The 23093-nt window shown below is 36.4% G+C and overlaps 1 protein-coding gene and 1 long non-coding RNA gene across 2 annotated transcripts; one reads left to right on the forward strand and one right to left on the reverse strand.

The window, feature by feature from the left end:
- Positions 1 to 220: 220 nt before the first annotated feature.
- On the reverse strand, positions 221 to 7572 carry TENT5A (terminal nucleotidyltransferase 5A). The gene is made up of 3 exons (XM_007484254.3): positions 7152 to 7572; positions 6287 to 6846; positions 221 to 5234 (listed from the first exon to the last, which is right to left on the reverse strand). Exons 2-3 carry the CDS (start codon positions 6788 to 6790, stop codon positions 4455 to 4457), a joined length of 1284 nt encoding a protein of 427 aa, XP_007484316.1. The 5' UTR covers positions 6791 to 6846; positions 7152 to 7572; the 3' UTR covers positions 221 to 4454.
- Positions 7573 to 7670: 98 nt separating this feature from the next.
- LOC130457415 (uncharacterized) lies at positions 7671 to 8766 on the forward strand. Its single transcript, XR_008916606.1, has 2 exons — positions 7671 to 7921; positions 8142 to 8766. It is a non-coding gene; the product is annotated as an uncharacterized LOC130457415 (long non-coding RNA).
- The last annotated feature ends 14327 nt before the right edge of the window (positions 8767 to 23093 follow it).

Here is a 23093-nt window from a genome sequence, read left to right on the forward strand (position 1 = left end):
GGCACTTACTAGCTAGGTTCTTTAGGAGCTGACTGAGCCAGTCAGAGATCAGCTGGCAGCAAGCAGCGCATTTTAAATATATTGTGCTCCAATCAGAAAGCTGCTGAATACTGTACTTCTTAGAAAAATGCTGTGGTTGTCCTTTTCAATGAACAGTGCATGGGTATTCATTAGGAAATAACTCTTAACCAGTGCAGACACTGAAGACAGTAGACGCCAATCAATAGAAAAAAATAACTTCTTTTTATTTACAAAAAAAAAAAATCCAAATATTGGATGCTGTAAACAAAATTCACAATCTGTTCCCTCTAGCACTGATGCAAACATGTCAGTTCTTGAATCTGTTTTCCATCAACTCTCTTTCTCCCTGTGACAGAGCCTATTGTCAAAATATTCCAAACAAGCAATCCGTGGATCAGTTTGCTGCAACAGGATGCCCCGAGAAGGCCATGGTAGGGTAGGGGTTGGAAGGATAATCCATTGGCACAATCTCCTCTGTACTGCAAGATTCTGCAGCAGCCTAAACAAACTATCTTGAAGTTGTCTCTTTCACTGTCACTTTATTAGCAAGCCATTAATTATTACAACAGCAAAATGTTACAGAGATTTCCTTCCTTCACTCTTAAAGGGCTCTACTCAAAGGAAACCTTATCAAAAGAGTATATTGAATAGGTGCTGGATATGGAATTACACTTTTTTTTGCCTTTTGGTTTCATCTCACACACTTCATCTTCAAAAAAAAAAAAGCTTATTTGTGAGCTGCTGAGAGCTCTTAACAGAATACATTTCATTTACAAAATATTCCACAATAGTCATTAACAAGCTACGCATTTAGACTTGATGCACTGTAAAGCAACAAACAATATAAGCTAACAAAAAAGGACTGGTAGAAATTGTATGATGTTCTCTAAATGTGTCATGCTTATTTGAAAATGACAACATTGTTCAACTATTACATTTAAAGGCCACATTAAAATAGTTCATCTAACTGAAGCTTTTAGGTGCTAAATCTCAGTTTTATGAGAAAAATAATCTTTCCATGTACAAATATCTATGTATCCTCAGCATAAAATCCTCGAGGCATCTGAGTTTATTACCAACAAAATAAACTTTCAACAGGAAATAGTCTCTTTCATATATTTTTTTTCTGGTTATCCAATCCGATGAGGAGAACCTCCAGAAAATTGCCTCCTCAGCAGTCTTAACTCTTAAGAGGTAAAGGAGAGCAATTCATAAGCATGATCCAGCAACTGGTTCAATGGAAAGAGTGAGAGCTCTGAAGCCAGAGAACCTTGCTTCAAATCCTGTGTCTGATGTTTACTACCTGTGTAACACTGAGCAAGTCGTTCATTCTTCCTGGTCCTCAAGTTTCCTCAGCTGTGAACTGAAGAGTTGAACTAGATAGTTTCTGAGGTCCCTTGGAGTTCTAAATTGAATATCAATTCTGTTATGTCCTGGTACACCTGGGGTATTCTCTTTCTAAAGTCAGATATTCAAAATCATTTGCAGCACTCTATATATAGGGGGAAAAACATACATACATTCCACCATTTGTTCAAATACATATGCATAGAGGACTATAATATATACATAATAGAAATAAATTATATCATTCAAAATGCAAAGACTGAAGGTTGCCTGAAGCACAGGCAAAAGAATCCTAAGTCAAAACGCTATCATTTAAAACTATGCCACCAATACTTTGTCAAGCAGGAAAAGGACACAAATGTGAAAAGGAAATAAATGAGAAAAAAAATATCAAGATCAGGCTCCTTCAGACAAACTGAATGTCATAATTTAACAGAATCTTTGTGGTTTGCCACACAGATGGAAACCTATCCCCTCCCCAACTCTTTTAAAATAGTGAATGACTCATCTGCAAATAGTTGTGCTAAGTAAGAAGGGATGTCCCAAATCACCAGCTGCTCCCATTTCCCCTGGCCTCCCAGGATTTTCTTTTAGAAAATCCTCCCAAAGGTTAACGTGAGCAAGTTTCTGACAAGTATCTCTTGGGCTTGATCTGGAAGAGGAAGGTTGAATAGGTCCTAGGAAATGAACTTTGCCTCTTCACTATCAATTTGAAGACATTTTCATGGGCAGAAAGGGAAGGGGAGGGTGAGGAGGAAAAGATAGGAACCAAGATGGGGCAAGTAAGAGGCTCCCTAGTAAACACAGTGAATGGCAGTGCAATAGCTTTATAAAGGCGCTATAGTAAACAAACCAGGTTTCTGTTACAACTTCAAAGAAAGGAGTACAAAAGGCAATAAAAATGGTCCTACCCAATCATATATGTCTTAATAAATCCAAAAAACCAAATCAAAACCATTAAAATATACTGCCAACAGGATGGTGGGCTCTTTCTTGAACCCTTTTTCCTTTATGCTAAAACTGCTGATCTAGTCAGCTCTTAGGATGAAATGCCATGGTAAATAGTCTTTCTCTAGGGTTTGAGTTTGTTGTTTTTTGCTGGTCATTTTTTAAGACAGTTTTATGTATTGTATATTTTTGTTTTTAATTATTTCATTGAAGAGACCAGAATTTGGCAGAATTCAAGGAGGAGTTGGGGGGAGGAAGTGTCATTTAAGCTGAAATCATAATACATGATCTTTTCATAAATGTAGAACTAATTGGTCTCTTGGGAAAGAGGAAATGAAAGTGAATTGTTTGAATGCAAAGTGATTTAATTTAAAGTACAGTACGGAACATTTAAATGCAGTGTGACACCCAGATTAGAGATGTTTCATGTTTGCATGAATTTATAAATTTTATATTATATATATCTATATATTTCATATATAAATTTAAGCCATTGTGCAACACTCTTAAAAGGGTCATTTCACATTTACTAAATTCTAGTGGTCCTGGAATGCAGAGTGCATTCTGTAAAAATATTAATTTAACTATTAACAAGTAATGTTCCAATCACCAACTAAGACAATCTTCTTTTAGCAGTCAGGGATTAAATATGCTATCTTTGATCCATGTTTTGCTGATGTATACATTGCAGAAGTATGCAGTCAATAAATTGTAGGTCCAAAACTGTCAAAATGACAGTATGGTATACAACATGAAGAGGGAACCATTAATCAAAATATTCCTCCATTTGTGGGAGACTAGGGCTCAGAGATAACTCACTAAATCATGTTGTCTCTGTTCTTGCTCTTGTGTTATTTACCTTCGTCATCCAGATTACTTACTTCAGAAATTTAAATATGTTATAAACTCATCACTGCAATGTGCCCACGTCTCATGATATCCTGCTGGAAACTGGAAAACACACAGTACTTTATTTAAACAATCCCTAATTGCTACATTGTCCTAGACCATATTCAATATATTGTGTGTATATATATACATACATACATATATCACATACACATATATAAACACACACACAATATACACACATACACACGGCAACTATAACATCACACTGACAATAACATTAACTTTATACAAGTATTTGCCAAGAAAAATAGGGCATTTCCTCCACCATTTATTCACAAGCTTATGTTGGGTTATGTTTTCTTCTTGTGTCCCTGATAAAACAAAATACATGGTTAAACCACAAAATTGTGTTGTCGTTTTACTTCAAATTTTCTGAAGGCAACAGGCACTTTGATTTATACTGGTGTGTACAAATATAATATGTATTTTTTCAGTAATATACTACCCCCTCTCTATTTGGGTATTTTGTCTGTGAAATCTTTGGTCCTTGAGCATACTTTCTTTGCTACAGCTGTTTTTGTTTGCATTTTCACATTTTTAAAACATGAACTATGCACTCAGCTGGAAATAATGGATTATGTCATCATTAGGTCTGCTGTTTTTCATGATAACTACACCAATCTACTACTGTTCTTTTGGAGCAAGCTGTTCACTTAAGAGCATTCTAGTTAAGCAAGCAATGCCTTCTATGGGATCATTCCACAGAGAGCATCTGTTTGCAAGCCCCAAAGAGAGCCATTCCAATATATTTGAGATCAGTTTTTCCTCTGCATTATGCCTCTACATTTTTAACTATACTCCAAAATATGTAGTAGTAAATTGGGTGAGATTATTTTTCTTCACATTCTCCCATTTTCAAATTCCATTCTATAAAAAAGCTTTCCAACTTTGTCTAAGCCAGAGCTATGGGAGCAGGTATTGCAAACCCATATTGTCATCAAGCACTCCATCCCTTGTTATTTCAGGAGAAGCTAGTTGCTTTTAATGACAGGCCTCTAGTGCTCCAGGGGTAGAATCCAATTTTTTTCTTTTTTTTTCTTTTTTTTGGTTCATTTCTAGATCATGCTCCCATACCTATTAAAAGACTGGCAAGCTTTGTCAAGCTTGAACACTGGAGCAGACCATAATTGCACAAAACACACCCCATTCTGTAGACAGGGTCACTCTTTTTTTTTTTTAACTTCTAAAGAAAAAAAAAACCCCACTGGACATTTTAGAAATGGTCCTTAATTGCAGGGCAACCAAGTAGAGTATGTATGCTGCTGGCATGTGAACACTGGCTGAACCTGGGCAATATAGTAATTGCTAAAGTTGGCATCTGCTACGTATGGGGCTGGCTGGTAGTAACAGGTGACATTGGCCACATTGGGGATAATATTTTGCTCAGCCAGCACACGGATAGCCAGCATGGTAATGAGATTTAAAGTCTGTCTTCTTTCGTGTCCCATCAAACACACCGTACTTTCATTCACCACACCGTGAAGGGTCATGAGATAGTCATACTTGCGGTCTTCCAATCCCACAAAGTGGTTCTGCAAGTAGGATTCCAACTTTCTCTGCTGTTCACCAATGTCTGAGAAGTCGATGAAAAATCTGGAACACATATACCTCTGGAGGGACTTAATTTCAGCCTCTGAAGCAGCCCTAAAACCCCTAACCAAAAGGTTGCAGTATTTAAGAAGCCCTCCTCCTCTGATTTCTTCTGGATTTCTGGTGGCAATGACCTTGTTGCAAAGGTGATCAAAGGCTTCTTGGAAATCTCCATAGACACTCTCCCCAATTATAGTGGGGTGAAAAGTTTCAGTCATAGGGTTTTCTGAGCATTCATAAAAAAGCAGGAGAGAGTCTAACTTGATTTGAAAAGAGTCTACACTAAATTCAAACTGACGTCGCAGGGAATCCACAAATTTCAATTCCACATTTTTGCCGCTGTTGTTTGACAGGGAGATGAGACTCCAGCGGTCTGAGTCATTGCATACTTTTACCATTTTCTGCACATAAGCTTCCTAAAACATGAAAGACAAAGCAAGCAAATGAACAAGACTAGTAATTTAAATCAACCCCCTTTCACAACTTAGAATGCAGCTGTTCCTTTCTTCCACATTTACCCAAATGCCCTAGGCTACCTACAGGTTTCAATATTGCCCTCCAAGAGGTTCCCCGCCCCCACAACGAACTCATCCCTAGTTAAATGTAGCTTTTACAGGCTGGGAGAGAGCTCAGGGGAAAAAAAAAATGTAATAGTTTGATGTGCCAAACAGATAAGGCTCAGTACTAACAGATTTCAGGACGGGCGTCCTTAGTATGATATCTTGAGAAGGCTGACTGCTCACATAATTTTAACCAATTGCAAAAATGTTGCCAAAAAGGCTGACTCTGTAAGTCTTAAAGCATTCGGTCTTCCAGAATCCAGAGCCCACAACCGATTCATATTTTCCAATACAACAACACTCAAATGATTGTCTCAGTCCTACTTCAAGCTAGTCTCATTAAGCTTGGGATTACATTACTACAGTAATAGAACTCCAAAGAATTTGAAATGGTTAAATAAAAACATTAAAATAAACGACTTTCGAAACGTCACTACTTTTTGGCTCCTGAAATCTGTTCCAAGAAAAACTTTCTCAGGTAATGCATGCAAGGCTAAAAATAAAATTTTAAAAAGGGGGCAGAAAGAGAGGTATGTGAGGAAGTCTAGACTTTTTTTTTTAATCAAATACTTAAAAATGCGCAAGCGAGCAAAATTCATTCTCTAAACCAAGGCTAAACTGCTCACGCTTTAAACGGTCGGTGGTTTGGAGGGGGAGGGGGTAGGGAACTTGAAAAAGAGTAAGGAAGCTACGAATTACTTAAAGTAATACAAACCTTTATGACATAACTACATTTCAGAAGTCAGGTAAGGGAAATGGGAAGAAAGGATGAGGGGAAATGGAAGACTAAAGCACCATCAATCAAAGTTAACTTTTCTTGCTCCATTTCCAGATCCATTCCCAGATTGCTTCCATTCTAATCCTCGACTCTCTTTCCAAATCAATTCATTAGGAAGGTTTGGCCTTACCTTAAGAGTCAACGGCGTGATCTTCTCTTTATTCACTCCTTCAGGTAAGAAATCCAAAAGGCAGTCCAAGACCACGTCCTTGACAGTCTGAAACTCCTCTTCCCCCTGGAGATCCGCACAGAAGATGAGGTCCAGGTCCTTATAGCCCAGGCCGCTGTCCTGGTGCAGGACGTGGCTGGCGGCGGAGCCATTGAGTCGCACGTCCCGGACCCCAATGCGCTTCTCCTCCAGGCGGCTCCTCACCACCTTTACGATTTGACGGGGCTGCATCTCCAGGGTGGGAAAGTTGCCCCGGCCGTGGATGGGAATCATCTCGCTCAAGATATCGTCGAGCCGCTGCACTTGCTCCCAGCTCAGGACGTTACAGTGCATGGTGGGGTTCTCACAGCAGCTAACACAGCAGTTATTCCCGCCGAAGCTGTTGCTGTTGCAGCTGCAACCGCACCAGTCGCTACCGCTACCAGTACAGATGTGGGTGCTTTTGGCACTTTCGTCATCAGCCATGGTAAAGAGCCGTTCTCCCTCCGTTGCGAAATGCCCAGTGAATGCCAGGTTCTGCCCTAGAAGATAAGAAAGAAAAAGAAAAGAAGATAAGTTAGAACCAGAAAATGGATGACTGGCTGTGAGGAATCAGAGCCCCAGGACAGCCCGAAGATCCCAATCTAAGTTTCTAAATGTTTTTCCACTCCAAGTCTAAGGAGAATTTTCGCTTTTCTCTCTATCCTGAATCCGGCCCTCTCTTCCCACTCCCACTCCTAGACTCCTACACATCCGGGCCAGAAGTCGTCCAACCCGAAATTCACAGTTCTAATATTCGCGGCTGCAGGGAAGATGCACTGGGACTGAGCCCTTGTTCCCGTCCCACCTCTGTCACACCTGGGCTCAGTCGCAGCTTTCTGATCCAAAGAGCTATTAAATGTGCGAACACAGCAGCAAAGGAGAGAAACGCTGGGATAAAGTGCTGAGGAACCGCTGGTATTTGGAGGGCTGAGGTGGTAGATGGGCTCCTGTTCCTGAATACTGGTTAATTAACCTCTTTCGTACTTTCTCTCTGTGCTCTCAACTCCCAGGCTGTCTGGCAGAGAGTATGACTCTATGTTTCTCTGAATGATGTTTTAACTCTTCTTCCTCCAACTCTTCTAAAACGCAGCTCTCTTCTCTCCCAAGAGGCTAGGACAATTGCCGTTGGGGTTCCTCTGCTGCTTGCCCTCTGGCGCTTCTGCTACAGCTGTTATCCCACCACCGCCTTCGCCTAAGCTTCTGTCTCTAGAGCTTTAGCAGTTCTGCTTGAGAAATGTCTTCTGTACTTTTTATATGGGATTTCTCCGCGCTTCCGGGGCTCTCAGTCGCTGCGCTTTAGCCACTCCCACGCAATCTGCATACGGCCTTCGGACCTTGCTCTGGATACCCCGCCTACTTGATTTACATGTGGGAAAACTGCTTTTGCCCTCCCCGCAGAGGACTAGAACCATCTTTTGAGGGAGAACACCACCCTTTTTTTTTTTTCCTACGCCACTTCTTTCATTTCCCTAAGAAGCGAAAGAAAGAGAAAGAAAGGAAGGAAGGAAGGAAGAAAGAGAGCAGGAAATAAAACTTACTGAACTCGATCATCTCATCTAACTACTGAAACTGCCTGTAAGAAAAAAATAGAATTTATCTTTCCATCTATTGCTGCTTATCCTTTCATTAATTGTTCTCAACTAAACAAGTAGAATTCCCAAGAGGTTCCTTTAATAAAGTATTTTAGATAAATATGTGAATGAGCAGTTATTCATAAAATCTACGTGGATTTTTATTTTTAGATTTTTCCTTTAATAACCTTGAATTAAATTTGTCTAGTTCTTACGCTTTTCAGATCATTGAGATTCAGCTCCAGCAACAAGTATATATATACTTGTCACTGAGTACACCCGAGGAGATAATTCCCGAGATTCTGGCAGGGTGCAGCAAGGGAGGATGCTTATGACTCATGTACCCACGTAAAAGTCTCTCTCTTCGGGTTGGATTAAGACTAGAAGAAGAACAGCAGCAGCCTGATACACAGCTGGAGTCACAGCTTCTCGACTGAACCAAATGTCATGGAGACCTGCGCTCCAGTCCCAGCTGCGAGGCGATTCCTGGAGGCTTTGATGAGAGAAAAGCTACACCCAATCACTGAAGCCTTTGCGGTGACGCTTATACCTCTCTGTCAACTAGTGGATGGGAGGGGAGAAGCCAATGAACGACTTTCATGGGCGGAGCTGTCCTTGCTGTCAGAACTGTTTGAATGGGCTCGGTTTGCCCAAGAAGAGCGACGAGGGGGTGGGGAGGAGCAGAGAAGATGTTTCTCTGAAAGAGACCAATCCACCCACGCAGGGCAGCTTTAGCTGGACTCTCTCCTGTCCGTTTTCTAGAAAAGACCAGAAGAAGGAGGAAAAAGCACTTATTGTAGTTTCTTAAAAAAAAAAAAAGACATGCAATAAATAAAATAATTACGATACAGTTTCTCTGTCTCTGTCTCTCTGTCTCTCTCTGTGTCTCTTTCTCTCCTTCTCCCTCTCCCTCTCTCTCTCCCTTCTCCCCATATATCGGTCTCTACTCTCTATGGATCATAAAAGTGAAAGAATTCCTTTCCCAGGTGCAGGCAGTAAAGTTACGACAATCACTTTCAGAACTCCGTTTCGGTGGCCTGTGACATGGCTCTTTGGAGGATACCAAAATTTAACATTTCCAGACCAGAAGGGTCACTATATCATTATAACAAAATGAGTCTGTGCTCTGATTTTTTTTTTAAGTCCTCCATTTCTGGCAAAGGTGTAAAAGAATCCGTTCTCCAAATCTACGTTTGTGTTTGTGCTTTGAGTAGTACGTAAAGTAATAGGAAGAGATAAATAGACTAACAGATGGGAATGTCTAGGAGCCGACTAGATATACTAGAATATCTAGAGCTTAAAAAAAATTTGTTACAGCCCTTTTTCCACTCTCACCCCACCAGGGGAGTCTCTGGACAGTACATCCTCACTTGAGACACACTAAATAGGGAATAGTGACGCTTCGCAACTGAAACTTAGAAATCTATGGATATGAGCTACACTGGGGTTGGGGAGGATGGGGAAAGGTATGGTCGAGGGAGCATCCAGTTGTGTGACAAGGTCTCCCCCTTCCGGAGAGCGATAGAACTACGCGCAAATCCAACTCCGTTAACTACTGGGAATGCGGTTGGTAGGAACACTTCCTCAACATGAAAGACAAGAAACTTGGGAAATAGTTCAGAACTAGAAAGAGTTCCTTTAGACCAGCAAGAGAACAATGAATGATCTCTCCAGGACCTAGCTAAACAATTCAAACACACGCAGTCACTAGTACGGTATATACTCTGGCGTCAAGACATTTGATAATTTCTCACTAAACTGAAGGGTGAGTAAGCTGATGGAGGAAGTCTGGAGGGAGATCTTAAAGTTCAGGGTTTTTAAAAGATCTGCTGTATTCTGAGCAGGCTTGTGTCCACTGACGAGAACATAACAGAAAATCAAATATTTCTCCTTATTTGTGTTTATAACAGTTTTCTGGCTCTTGACAGTTCATCTTATTAGGTAAAAGGAAAATCTAGTCCCAGGACAAAAAGGAACTATCATCAGTTTTGACCACAATTTTGATACCACGTCTGTCTGACAGCTATTTGGTGCTTCAGAGTCACTCTCAATCTCTCATATACATTCAAGTATCAGTTCTAGAATTTGAAAGGACTTTCCCAGAGGATATCTAGTCCAGCCTCTTAATTTTCCTGATAAGGAAACTGAAGTCAAGGAAAGTGCTGAATAAAAGAATCAGGAGACATGTTTCAAGACCTCAATGAATGACTAGACTAATAAACCTTCCTGCTGGTTGACTGCAGGAGGATAATCCACTTCATTTTTCTGTGCTTCTTGTACCTTATCTGCAAAATAAGGGGGATGGCTATAACAATGACGATGGGGAAAAAAAGGGGGGAGTCGATAATGATGCCATGTTTTAATTTCCACGAGTCCTTTGCTTGGAAAAGTCCTGTGAAGCAGACTTTGCAAGTATGAAATAGATGCTACAGAAGGTCTCTTCTAGATCTAAACTCCAAACTTTCTCTATTATGTTATACAATAATCATTGATGTTATGCCCACAACTTACAAATTAGCTAACAATTACATCCAACTATTCTAGAGAAGTTTAACAGAAAATTTAAGTTACAGGATAGTTTGTTCATAGCAAAGATGGAGGAGGTTAACCTAGAGAACAGGATCATGACTTATTCCATACCTAGCTACCTAGGTCCATTTCAATCAATCAACAAACTTTTATAAAGCACCTACTATATGCCCGACTCATTGTTAAATCAAGGAATACACAAAGAGGCAAAAGATAGTCCAGGATCTCAAGAACCTTACTGTCTAATAGGTAAGACAATATGTAAATAAATATACATGCATATATATCTTCATGTACATAAATTGTTCTGAAATCTGGAATTATGCCCATACAGTTCTAAAACTGTGTATACCCTTGGATCCAGCAATAACCCCTTTTGGGTCTGTTCCCCAGTATGACAAGGAAAAAAGTAAAAGAATCTATATGGTCTAAATTGTAGCAGCAGCTCTCTTTGTGGTAGCAAAGATCTGGGAATTGAGAAGATGTCTGTCAATTGGGGAATAGCTGAACAAATTGTTGCATCCGATTTTGATGGAATACTACAACTTTATAAGAAATGATGTGCAAGTTAATTTTTTAAAACAGAGACATATGAAATTTTGAAAAGTAAAACCAATATGACCAAAAGAATATTTATATACAGCTACAAAATTAATATTAGAAAGATAACTTGTGAATATCTACCTCCAGAAAAAGAATTGATAAATAGAAGCACAAAGGATATTGTGTGTGTTTATCAAATTATGCCTTTTCTAGAGCAGGGAGGAGATGGAGGGAGGGAGGGAGATACTTGAGAATTTTGATGTAACCAAAAAACAATCAAATTAATGAAATTCTCATATACATACATACACACATACATACATAGTTTCCAGAGAAATGGACTACTTGGTTTCTTAGGAATATGTTAAAGCCTAGTGATGTCTCATCTAGAACAAAATTGGTTGAAAACACAACACATGTTAAGAACATTTCACATCTGTGCAACTCAATGTGGAAATTTGTATTGATTCTACAAAACTAGTGTTAAAGTTTAAAAAATGTTTTCAGTATATTTATTCTTCAAAGGATTGTCAGAATATTTACCTGAACTAATACATTTATATCACTCTGCTTAGGAATTTAGAATATAAAAAACATACATGAGAAGAAAATTGGTATACTATGACAAAAAGTGATGTGGTGATTGAATTAGGAGTAGGTTCATGAAGGACAATCTAAACTCCAGAACTTAAACTCTCTGGGAGATGTTAGATATCTTATCTTCTGATTCATCCAATACTTTTCAGAGGAATAAATACACTAGTAGAATTTGAAATGTATTTAATTGGGGAAAAAAGAAATGAGGAATAGAGGAAGTTAGAGGTAATGGAAATGAGGGAGTCAAAGGATTATATATTCAGAGCTATAAGGAACCTCAGAATTTATCTAGTCCAACATATTTTATTAATAAGGAAAGAAGAAGCAGAGAGTTCAAGAAATTTGCCCAAGATCACATGGATACTGTCAGAATCAGAATTTGAATCCAAGTTCTGTACCTCCAGAGTGAATCTTTCTTCCATAGTCCCAAATTACTTTCAAAAGTATTCAAAAGAAGGCCTATCACTACAAAACAAGGATAGGATACTAAATCTTATAGGCCATCTTTTCAAAATCTCTTATTTTGCATATGAAGAAACTGAGGTCCAAAAAAAGTTAATTAAGTTGGCTTGTCCAAAATCGCAGAGATACTAAGGGACCAGACTAGGATTCAACTAAAATCCTCTTTCCACTGCCTGAAAGAAGTATTTCTGCAGGAATTACTGGGTAAATTCTCATAAAATAAGCCATTAGGTATTGACAAATTATTGGCCAAGTAGGATTGAACAAGATGACTTCTCATTTTATTTCCAACTCTGAAATTCAGTTCTATAATTTATCTCCTGTACATTCAGCCCTAGTTCATAATGCTGCTAATAAGAGGAAATCTTGTATGAATGTTTTTGGTTAATGTTGTAATTTTCCCTGGATGTTTTGGTCAGGGAGAGTAATTTTTATTTTCTTATTCTCTCTGCATATTGGCAAAGCCAACAATTAGTTTCCTTTTCCTATGGCACTGTGGTTTTATTATACAGAATTCTCCAAAGAATCCAAGTTTTTAAGAAGGGACATCAGAGGCCATTTGATTCAACTAGTATCTGAGTATCTCTCCTATACCATCACAACTTCATATCTCCTGCTCAACTCCTGGCTTCACATTTGTTGGGAATCTCTATTCCAATCTCTGGATGCTAGTGTCATTATTTTCAAATTCTTCCCCAAGGAACTATTGGCACAGACAGTAGCACCATCAGAAAGAAAAGAATAGGAGAAGGCAGAAATGAAATAAAGCACCCTTTTTGGACCTGCATGGACCTTCTGGATTGGAGCTTTTCCATCTTTTACCCAGACCTTGGGCACATCTACCATTCAAAAAAATTGCTGTTGAGTCAGTCATTCATGTTTGACTCTTCATGACCTGTGTACCATAGCATGCTAAGACTATCCATGTTTTATTTTGTTTTTAAAAAATACTGAAGTGATTTGCCATTGCCTTTTCCAGTGAATCAAGGCAACTTTAGGTTAAGTGACTTGCACATAATGAGATTGGATTTGAACTCAGGTCTTTGTGATTCCAGGCCCAATTCTCTATCTATTAGGTCTTCTATCTCTCTATATTCATACAGAAATACAACTATATACACAGCTAGGTCAGCTACCTACATATTTTATTTTAGATCACTAAGTGATGTAATAACTCTCATTAGGCAGGCAGTACCTCCTAAATATTTTTGGTCAGTAATGTGCTTTTTGCCTCAATGATTCATTTTTCTCCCATTAAAAAATTCAAAAACCAAAATAAAATTTCATTCAATGATTCTCATATTGTGTTCACTATAATAATAAAAATCTTTATAGAACATTTTCAATGTTAGAAATATTTTCTCTCCAAAATATTAACTTAGAAATCATTTCAATGTAAAATGTTTTATTATATGTATTATTTTTTCACTATGAAAGTCAGATTGATTTTACCTATTTTGCTTTAAAATATCCATTACCATTCAATCCACCCCCTCCCCTTATCCTGCATTTAAAAGGCAGTTCAAGTATTTTAGAAAAAGTAAATGATTTGGAGTCAGTTGACATGAGTAGTCTCCTTCTTTTGGGCACATCACTTATTTAATTTTATTTTGCCTCAGGTTCTTAATTTCTAAAATTGGATAATTGTACCTGTGTTACCTATATATATATATATATATATATATACACATATATATGAAGCATTTGAAAATTATAAAGCATTATACAGATGTCAATTGTAACCATCATCATCATTATTCCATCGTCTTACATCCTGGGAGAAATATTAATGGGAATTGGAAAGGGAGTTCAAGCTAATAAATGGTCTTTCTCCAAATGAGTCTGGGAAACTGGTCTAGCTAGAACAATAACACTGTTTAATTGGGAAAAAAAAGGCATTGCTGCCATCAAATCAAATCATCTTAATCTTACTTTCTACCTGGGCTGTGCAAAACCAAATTTTGAAAAAAAAAAGCTTTTTCATTCATATTAAAAATATTATATTTCTACTTAGCTTAGTTGAAAAGTTATGACAATTATAAAATTTGGAATAAAAAGATTAGGAAGAGAATTATATCCTTATCTCATCTCAAATTCTACTCATATTATTTCTCTACACATTCCTTCCAAATTCATATCCTACTCACAACTCCTCTCCTCCAAAAACTTAATCTTAATAATTCACATTTCTATAGTCTTTTAAGGTAAAGTAAGCAATGCATTTTTTCCCCATAAGCAAACAGGTTCCAAAAAGATTAAATGACTTAACTAAGGCAACATAGTTAATAAATGTAGAGTTGAGAATCAAACTTAGGTTTCCTGATTCCAAGACCAGGACCAATTCCCAAAAAAGTTGACTATGTAAGAGAACTATAATATGAATGGGTTTACTAGAACCTTGTTGAGTATATCCAAAATTTACATGCTGATAATGCTAGTACTTCCTCAGCAGGTATAAATAACTTAAACTAGCACTTATTTAGGAAAAATAACTAACTCCAGGAGTTGCACCCTGGATGATGAATTACTCTCTAGCCCGAAGCTCCTTATTTTCTTCTTTTGATGTCCTGGTATTTATGCAACCCCCACCTCCATCAAGCCTCTCTCTGTCTCTCTGTCTCTCTCTATGCCTCTCTCTCCCTCTGTCTCTCTCTGTCTCTCTGTCTGTCTCTCTGTCTGTCTCTGTCTCTGTCTGTCTGTCTGTCTGTCTGTCTGTCTGTCTCTCTCTCACACACACACATACACACACACACATACATTTACAGACTGGTGTCCTTATAGGGCCTTTTGCCCTATAGCACAGAGTACATTATCTCTACCCATGATCTCTCCCACTCTCTCTCAAAAAAATTGATCTTCATTAAGTGTGTTTTGTGATATTTAGCCTAGGGTCAAGAATTGCTATTTACAGCTCTACTTTTGAAATCATTTAGATCAAGTTACTCTATCCAAAAACAATTGTGAAGACAAGAAGTAAAGTGAATTCAGTTGTCTAAAAATAGAGTGATTTTGCCTCTAGCCACAAATGAGATATGAGATTTGTTAGGGAACATAATATGCCATCCCAGCAGGCATAAAAAGAATTTGTAGGAATATTTACTTTTATAAATCTGAGGATCATTGTGTTAGATATTTCCCCCATCCCCAATCACATCACCTTTACTACTTAACCTGTGTGATTATTGTCCCTTCATTACATCCAGTGAAATACAGTTTGGCCTCCAAAACATCCACTGTTCCTCATCCCATTTATTAGTGTCACTGCTCTGCTCTCCTTTATCCTCACTTTTTTACTGCTCCTCACTTTACAAAGATAATAAAATATAATCAGCAAATGTCACATGGAAAGTGCTTTGTAAACCTTAAATGGCACAGATATCTGCAGCAAATGTCAAATTCCATCAGCAACAGACATTCACATAAAAATTAAAATGACAGGAAACAGGACAAAAAAGGCAGGCTGCTGAAAACAGCAGAATCATCCATTCTTATGATCCTCACTGAATTCCTAGAATATTCTTTGTCTTCTGCTATGCTTTCCATACAATTCAGTCCCTAAACTCTTCTGGTTCTTACTATTTCTATAAGCCCTATCTTTCTCACCTTTCCCAGGATGAGAAATGGGCCCACAGAAGAGCAATGAAGAAAAATAACAGTTGCAATTTAATTATCTCTCATGGTTCTTTGGTACCTTACCATTCATTAGAATGATGTTGCAGCCTTGTCAAGTTTCCAACAATTCCTAAGAGGTCCAATTGCTAACAAGCTTTGTTTGCCCAAGAAGGTATCTCCAGATAGATAGGTCAAAATTATTTATTGATATAAATTGACATAGGCAATTAGGTGGGATAATCATTCAATACACATTTATTATGCACCTATTATGTGCCAGGGAATGTGCTTAGCACTGAAGGCATAAAAAGTAGCAATAAGACAGTTTCTGCCCTCAATGAGCTTACAATCTAAAGGAGGAGATAATAGACAAATGAATATATATATATATGTATATATAACATGTATATATGTATATATATATATATAAAGAAAGCTAAATACAGGATAAATAGGAGATAATTAGAAGAGGGGAAACACTGGAATTATGAGGGATTTGTGAAAGCAATGGACTTGGAGTCAGGAAAACCTGAATTCATAATACTATCTTTGGCACTTACAACCTGTGTGACCCTAGGCAAATCAGTTCTCCCTGGGCCTCATTTTTCTTATCTATAAAATGAGGGAGGTAAATAAGATGACCTCTGAGGTCCCTTCCAGTTCTTAGTTGAAGATCGCACGATCTCTGTTTAATCTTGCATCACGGTGAGTTATTTTTAAATTTTTAACAAGACAGCTGCTTCTGATTAGATGGAAAAGTTGTGCATGTATTACCAAGCTCATTTGAGTGCTGAAACTAACAAAGCAATGCTACTCTGAGCATTTACATGATTTGTAAATCCCACAAGAATTATTTTGGAGGATATCTACTTGAAGTCTTTTGTCAGTATACAATTAATCCCACCTACAGTGGAGCATGAGTACTATAATTGTAATATAAAAAAGAAAAATGGGACCAATTATTTTAAATTTATATTTTCAGTTAGATGAAAGACAATATAACAGAAAAAGTGCTGGCTTTTAGAGTCAGGAAAATCTTGGGTTCAAATCCTATCTACTCTTGATATTTACTGTTGTGACTATGGACAAATCATTTTACTTCTCTTGACTTCAGTTTTTTTTAATTTATAAAATAAGAGCTAATAATATTTGAAGTACTTACCCCACAGGGTTGTCATGAGACTCAGAGATAATTTGTGAAATGTGCTTTGTCAAATTGGAAATTGTACATAAATGTCAGATGTTATCATCACCAATAAACATAAGATTGCCCATCGATATATGGCTTCAGTGGGAAGAATAGTCGATATTTCCTTTTTGTACTATCATTTACTAATTATATTAGAGTTCTCTCTTTTTTAATGTCTCTGAAATGGAATGCTAGTTAATTATATTATTAGAAAGATCTTTCAGCTCACAGTCTTCCCTTGAGACAAATCAAAACACCATTCATTTGCAAGTTATATTAATTTAGGAAAATGTAAACTAGAAAGATATATGTATAGATCTCTACATAGATGCATATATTTGTATGTCCCTATAAAGATAGATGTACATATATAAAGCCTAAGAAATATTAATAAGTAAACTGTTCTACCAAAATGTAATATTTGTATTTGATGTTTTTTCTCTTCTACTAGTTTGTGCTAGAAAGGTGTTTAACCTCTCTTGAGAGAAATGTCAATGTTTACTTTTGAAACTGTGTTCTTTCAAAAGAGTACAAGGAGGAATAAGATGAATTATCTAACTTCCGATGGAGTTGGCCAAAAGATTTTTACAAACCCTATAAGAACCAGGCTTTTATTATGTGTGCATGAGTGCATGTGTGCATGCATGTGTGTGTGTGTGTGTGTGTGTGTGTGTGTGTGTGTGTGTGTGTGTGTGTACTTGTAGCTCAGCTAGTGCCTCTACATAATCAGCATATTGGCATGGAAGAAGCTTGAAAGAGCAAGAAGGCAGGCAGGCATGGAGGACAGACTGTACAAAGATATTTGGAGATGGGGGATGGAATATTATGTTCCAGAAGTAGTAAGAAGGTCAGTTGGGTCAGATCAGAGAGAGTGTAAAGCAGAGGAATACATAAAAAGATTGAAAAAGTAGTTTGAAGTCCCAATGGGAAAAGCTTAAATGCCAAAGAGAGGAGACTGTATTTGAATATAGAACCAGTAAGGAGCCACTGAATCTTCTTGAGCAGTGCAATTACCTGATGAAAATGGAGTTTTTAGATACCTCAAACAGGATTATCCTGATAATCAGATAATATTTTAGAAAATATTATTGTTAAAAATAACAACAGGATCCTGATGAACAAAAACCAAAAAACAACTACTTTAGGGCAATATCAAGCTTTAATAACAATATTTTAAATTTTAATTTATGCTTAAAATTTTACATTTGGTTTACAAAGTTTAAAACTATACTAAAATTTTTGGGAATACTCTATTTCAAGTAGGAATTCTTTCATACTTTTACTGGTGTTCTCATAGCCTAGAATGATGCATGGAACATAGTAGGCATTGACAAATTTGATTATGTATGATATCAAGGGTTTCCTAGTTGAAAATTTAAGAAGTAAATAACTATGATTTTCTATAGTATCCCAGATCTCTAGAGCTTATCACAGTAGTTACTTAGTTACTTGATAAATGCTTTTTTAGTTGATTAAAATAAAATTGACTGAATTTTGACTGAAAATTGACTGAATTGAAAATTTGATTGAAAATTTTGAAAATTGACTGAATTGACTGAAAGAATACAACATCTCCTGGGCATTAGTTGATGCTGAAAATGAGCACTTGAATTGATAAGCATAATACAAGATCCTAGGTTATTTGATATATACAACTACAGAGATGCTGACTCAATGTTCATCTGATTAATATTAAGAAAAATAGAATTCCAAAGTACTAATGAAGGAAAAATGCTATGCACCTCTAGAGAGAAAATTGAAAAATGCTAAGTGTAAATTGAAGTATAATTTTCTTGCTTTCCTTTTTGAAATATGACTAATGCAGAAATATTATGTATGATTTCACATTTATAATTATTATATTGTTTACTTTCTCAGTGAGGAGAGGAGAGGTGCCAGTGAGGGAGAGAATTTGGAACTAAAATATTTAAAAAGAAAAGAATATTAAAAATAAATAAATAATTTACGAAAGAAGAAGTAACAGGGAAGCTGAAAAGAGGGGACGGTTTAGGAGGAAAAATAATGAGATAACAAAGATAGTGAAAAATAAAAAAATATATAAAGGTATAAAATGGAGAAATGTATATTCTCAGCAAAGTACATTCACTACTATCCTACACAGAATCCAAATTGAATAACAATAGCTGGTATTTATATAATACTCTAAATTTACAAAATGCTTTGTATATGTTGTCTCTTTTGATCCTAACAACAAAACTACAAAGTAGGTGCTATTCTTATTTCTACTTTGAAGAAGAGAAAACTGAGGCTGAGAGATTTTAAGTGACTTGACCAGTCACATGATGTTATAAAGTTATGAGGCAGTTTTCTTTTTTTTCCATTTGAATTAGTTTATTGAGTCCATTTAGAACATTATTTTTTGGTTACAATAATCACATTATTTCCCTCCCTCCCCTTCACCCACCCTTCCCGCAGCCAATGCACAATTTCATTGGCTATTACTTGTGTCCTTGATCAGAACCTATTTCCATGTTGTTGTTTGCACTAGGATGTTCATTTAGAGTCTACATCCCCAGCCATATCCCTTCCACCCATGTATTCAAGCAGTTGTTTTTCTTTGGTGTTTCTACTCCCACAATTTTTCCTCTGAATGTGGATAGTGGTTTTTCTCATTAATCCCTCCACATTATGAGGCAGTTTTCAATAGAACTGAAGCCCTGGAAACTGAACAATCCCTTCAATGAGATTCACAACTAATAAAAGTTATTGGTTTAATAATCCACATATGAGGAATCAAATGTCCAGACTAAGGCATATAATTGTATTAGATTAGTGTATCACTTCATATGTACCAGACCAAAACAAAAGCAAAGCAACAACTGTCACCAACTATCCTGATTAGGATAGGGAAATTATAATCCTACAAATACTAGTTGATATCACACCTGGACAGGGTATTGAGGATTAAAGGAAAGGTTGGATCAAAGAAGAATTAAGAGATTTGTTTCCTAGACTATTACAAATGGTTTCTAAGTGTCATTTTTTCCAATGGTATCTTTCTTCTTCAATGCATCTTCCATGAAGTTATAAAATTGATTTTTAAAGCCCTGATCTATTCATGTCACTCCCATGCCCAAGAAACTTCAAGGATTCCTATTGTCTCTAGGATAAAATCTACAACTTTCTTTTTATTATTTTCTAAACCTTTCACTATTTAGCTCCCATCTATCTTTTCAATTCCCTTCAGGCATTGTCCTTTCCAGTCATATTGGGCTATTAGCTGTTCCTCATACCTGGCAATCCTTCTCCAACATGTGTTTCTTTGTATATAGATAGTCCCCATGTTTAGAAGGAAATCTCACCTCTCTTTTCCACTCTTCTTAGGATCCTTCCCTTCCTTCAGTGCTTGGTTCAGGTGCCACCTACTGTATAACATCTTTCTTGGTTCCCCAGGTTTCTAACTCTTATCCTTTCTTGATTTTTTCCTGGTAATTTGCACATACTTCATATTTATTTTCTTGGGTATGTGTTATGTCCCTCTGGTAGAATTAAACCTTCTTCATTGTGAGGGGATATTTTATTATCATCTTTGGATCCCTAGTGCCTCACATGATCAGACTTAATAAGTGTTGGTCAAATTGAAGAGAATCTGGAAGTGAACTGAGAGGTCATTTCATCTAACCCACACTTGAATTGTATCCCTTCTACAAGCTTTTTCTTAACTGGACATCTAACCTCTTTTTTGAACATCTCCAGGAGTGAGGAACTTACTACCTCCTTTTCAAACAAATTGACAATGTTCTTGGCACAGTGTCTGAGACATACTAGTTGTTTCATAAATAATCATTACAGCCTAAATGGAAGAAAATGAGAGTAAGAAAAACGAGTAATTTAAAAATAAATAAATAACACTTGTATCTTTGCTTGAAGAAATATTTGGGGTAGTAGCTTTCTTAGTCTTTCTGGAACAAGTTAAATCTACTTTCTATGGCTGATTCATAACACAGACCATGTCTAAATGTGACAAATATTTTGTTAAAAAATTATTGGGACCATTTAAGCCAACATCTTCATTTTACAAATGAGGAAATTATCACTCAGGGAATTTAAGTGACTTGCCTGAGATTACATAGGTAGTAAGCAACAGAAGCAGGATTTGAGCTTGATTCCTCTGAAATCATAGTCAGTGCTTTTTCTACTGATAAAAGCTTCAGTCAGCATCTTGTAGATGCTTATCTACCTTGATGTCAAGCTTAATACAGTGCCTGGAATATACTAGGTGCTTAATAAATACTAATTAACTATATATCTGAAAATGACAATTGGATAAATTCAATCTCTCACATTTTACAGTATAAATCAATGTGGAGGATATGAGAGCTATTTGAACAATGAGAGGCATCAGTGGAAAGAACCAGACTTGAGCCCAGGTTCAAATCTCAACCAAAATGTTTGTTAGCTTTATGACTCTGGGTAAGTGACTTCCCTGATCCTCAATTTCCTTGTCTTAAGGCAGAATAACAATAGCTGCAATATTGACCTCACAGTTATTTGGGGGGTCAAATGAAAGTTCTTTGCACAATTTAACACACTTCTGTTACTAATAATAGGAATAGGGCAAAGGTATGTGATTTCATCAGGATAGAGAATTCCAGATGAGGATCTCCCTTTATGAATGCACTAATATTTTGGAGCTCTGAGAAATTGCAACTTGTACCATAATTGAACCAGATTGCTTCAGAAACAGGATTTGAACTCAAGCCAGTGAGGACAGCTCATTACCTATTACACCATACTAACTCTTAGTAACAAAAACAACTAATTTGATATTTTATGGTTGTTCTTAAAAATTTTTAATCTGTTACATTAAAACTCCCTCTACTTCCCTCTTCATCAGAGAAGGCATCTTTTGACAAAAACATATATGCACATATAAAACTATGTCTTACTTTTTTCCATTTACCAGCTCTTTCTCTGGAGGTGGACATATACAAGCCATTCTTCAAACAATGTTTCTGTTGTTGTATATAATGTTCTCTTCTTTCCATGTTTTTAACCAAAATTAATCTCCACATCATTTCTTATGATACAGTAGTATTCCATCACAATCACATGCCACAACTTATTTAGCTATTCCTTATTTGATGAGCATCCCTTCAATTTCCAATTCTTTGCCATCACAAAGAGAAAGAGTGACATTATAAGCAAATTAGAAGAAAAGGAAACATATTACCTATCAGATTTATGGATAAGAGAAAAATTGATGAGATAAAAGGAGATAGAAAGCATTGTGAAATATAAAATTTTAATGAACATAAAATATTAACAAGATAAATACTAATAAAATGTAAATAAAATATAACAGTACTTTTGCTTTAGAATTTGATCATAGATGTTGGATGCTGCACCAATCAGATTAGCCAGATAAGTGATAATGCCCTTTTTATACTTTAAATTGTGTAAAGGAAGCCTTGGGTTCCCTTAGCTCCATAAACACAAAAATATCTGAGGGGGAATTTTCTACATCATTTTGGGGCAACCAACAATCAATTAAATCTGGATAGAGGTCTGAGCAGAGTGGGAGGTGATTCGATATCTGAATAGTTGAATATGTTTTTCTTTCTTCTTTTTAGAATGGGGCAAATTATCTTTGGACTACTTTGTTATTTAGCATTTTTTCCATTTCATTTCCTATTCACTAATAAAGATAAACAAGAACTGATTGTATTATAAAGGATTATACCATCAGAGTAGGTCATCAGGCTGTGAAATTCTTATTCTTTTTTGTTCATCTCTTTACTTTTTACTACTATGGTGACCTAAAATAAAACCTGGCATTCAAATTTGAATTAAATGACCTAAATGTTTTCCTGGGCATCTCTGGGGAACATAATCCATTTCCTTAGAAAAGTAATATTTTTAGTTGGTATGCAATAAACTTTGAAGTTTCTGCAAATATCTTTAATCCAAATAGGAAAACAAACCTTCATACTTTCATAATTTTTCATGACTCACATTTTTCTCAAATATGATTAATAGTATTTTATTATATACTCTAGAGTTCTCTTCTTTTGTTTATTTTAAAATTCAAGTTCATTTGGAAGTACTCATAGATTTTGGTGCTCTTCTGTTTGTGTTTTTTTAATCAATGAGAAATCCATCAAGTTTAGATTCAAAAATCATCATGTGGAATTCAAAAGACAAACAGACCACATGGCTTCATAAGAGTTTTATATTACACCTAATTAATATTACATTCATATTTTTTACATATCTAAACTTA

The sequence above is a fragment of the Monodelphis domestica genome, chromosome 2 (genome assembly GCF_027887165.1).
Source record: "Monodelphis domestica isolate mMonDom1 chromosome 2, mMonDom1.pri, whole genome shotgun sequence".
Lineage (NCBI taxonomy): Eukaryota > Metazoa > Chordata > Mammalia > Didelphimorphia > Didelphidae > Monodelphis > Monodelphis domestica.

Coding starts and splice junctions, on each gene's coding strand:
- TENT5A (XM_007484254.3), bottom strand. CDS start 6,790: ATGGCTGATGACGAAAGTGCCAAAAGCACCCACATCTGTACTGGTAGC. Junction 5,235..6,286: donor TCACGCCGTTGACTCTTAAG/GTAAGGCCAAAC, acceptor TTCATGTTTTAG/GAAGCTTATGTGCAGAAAAT.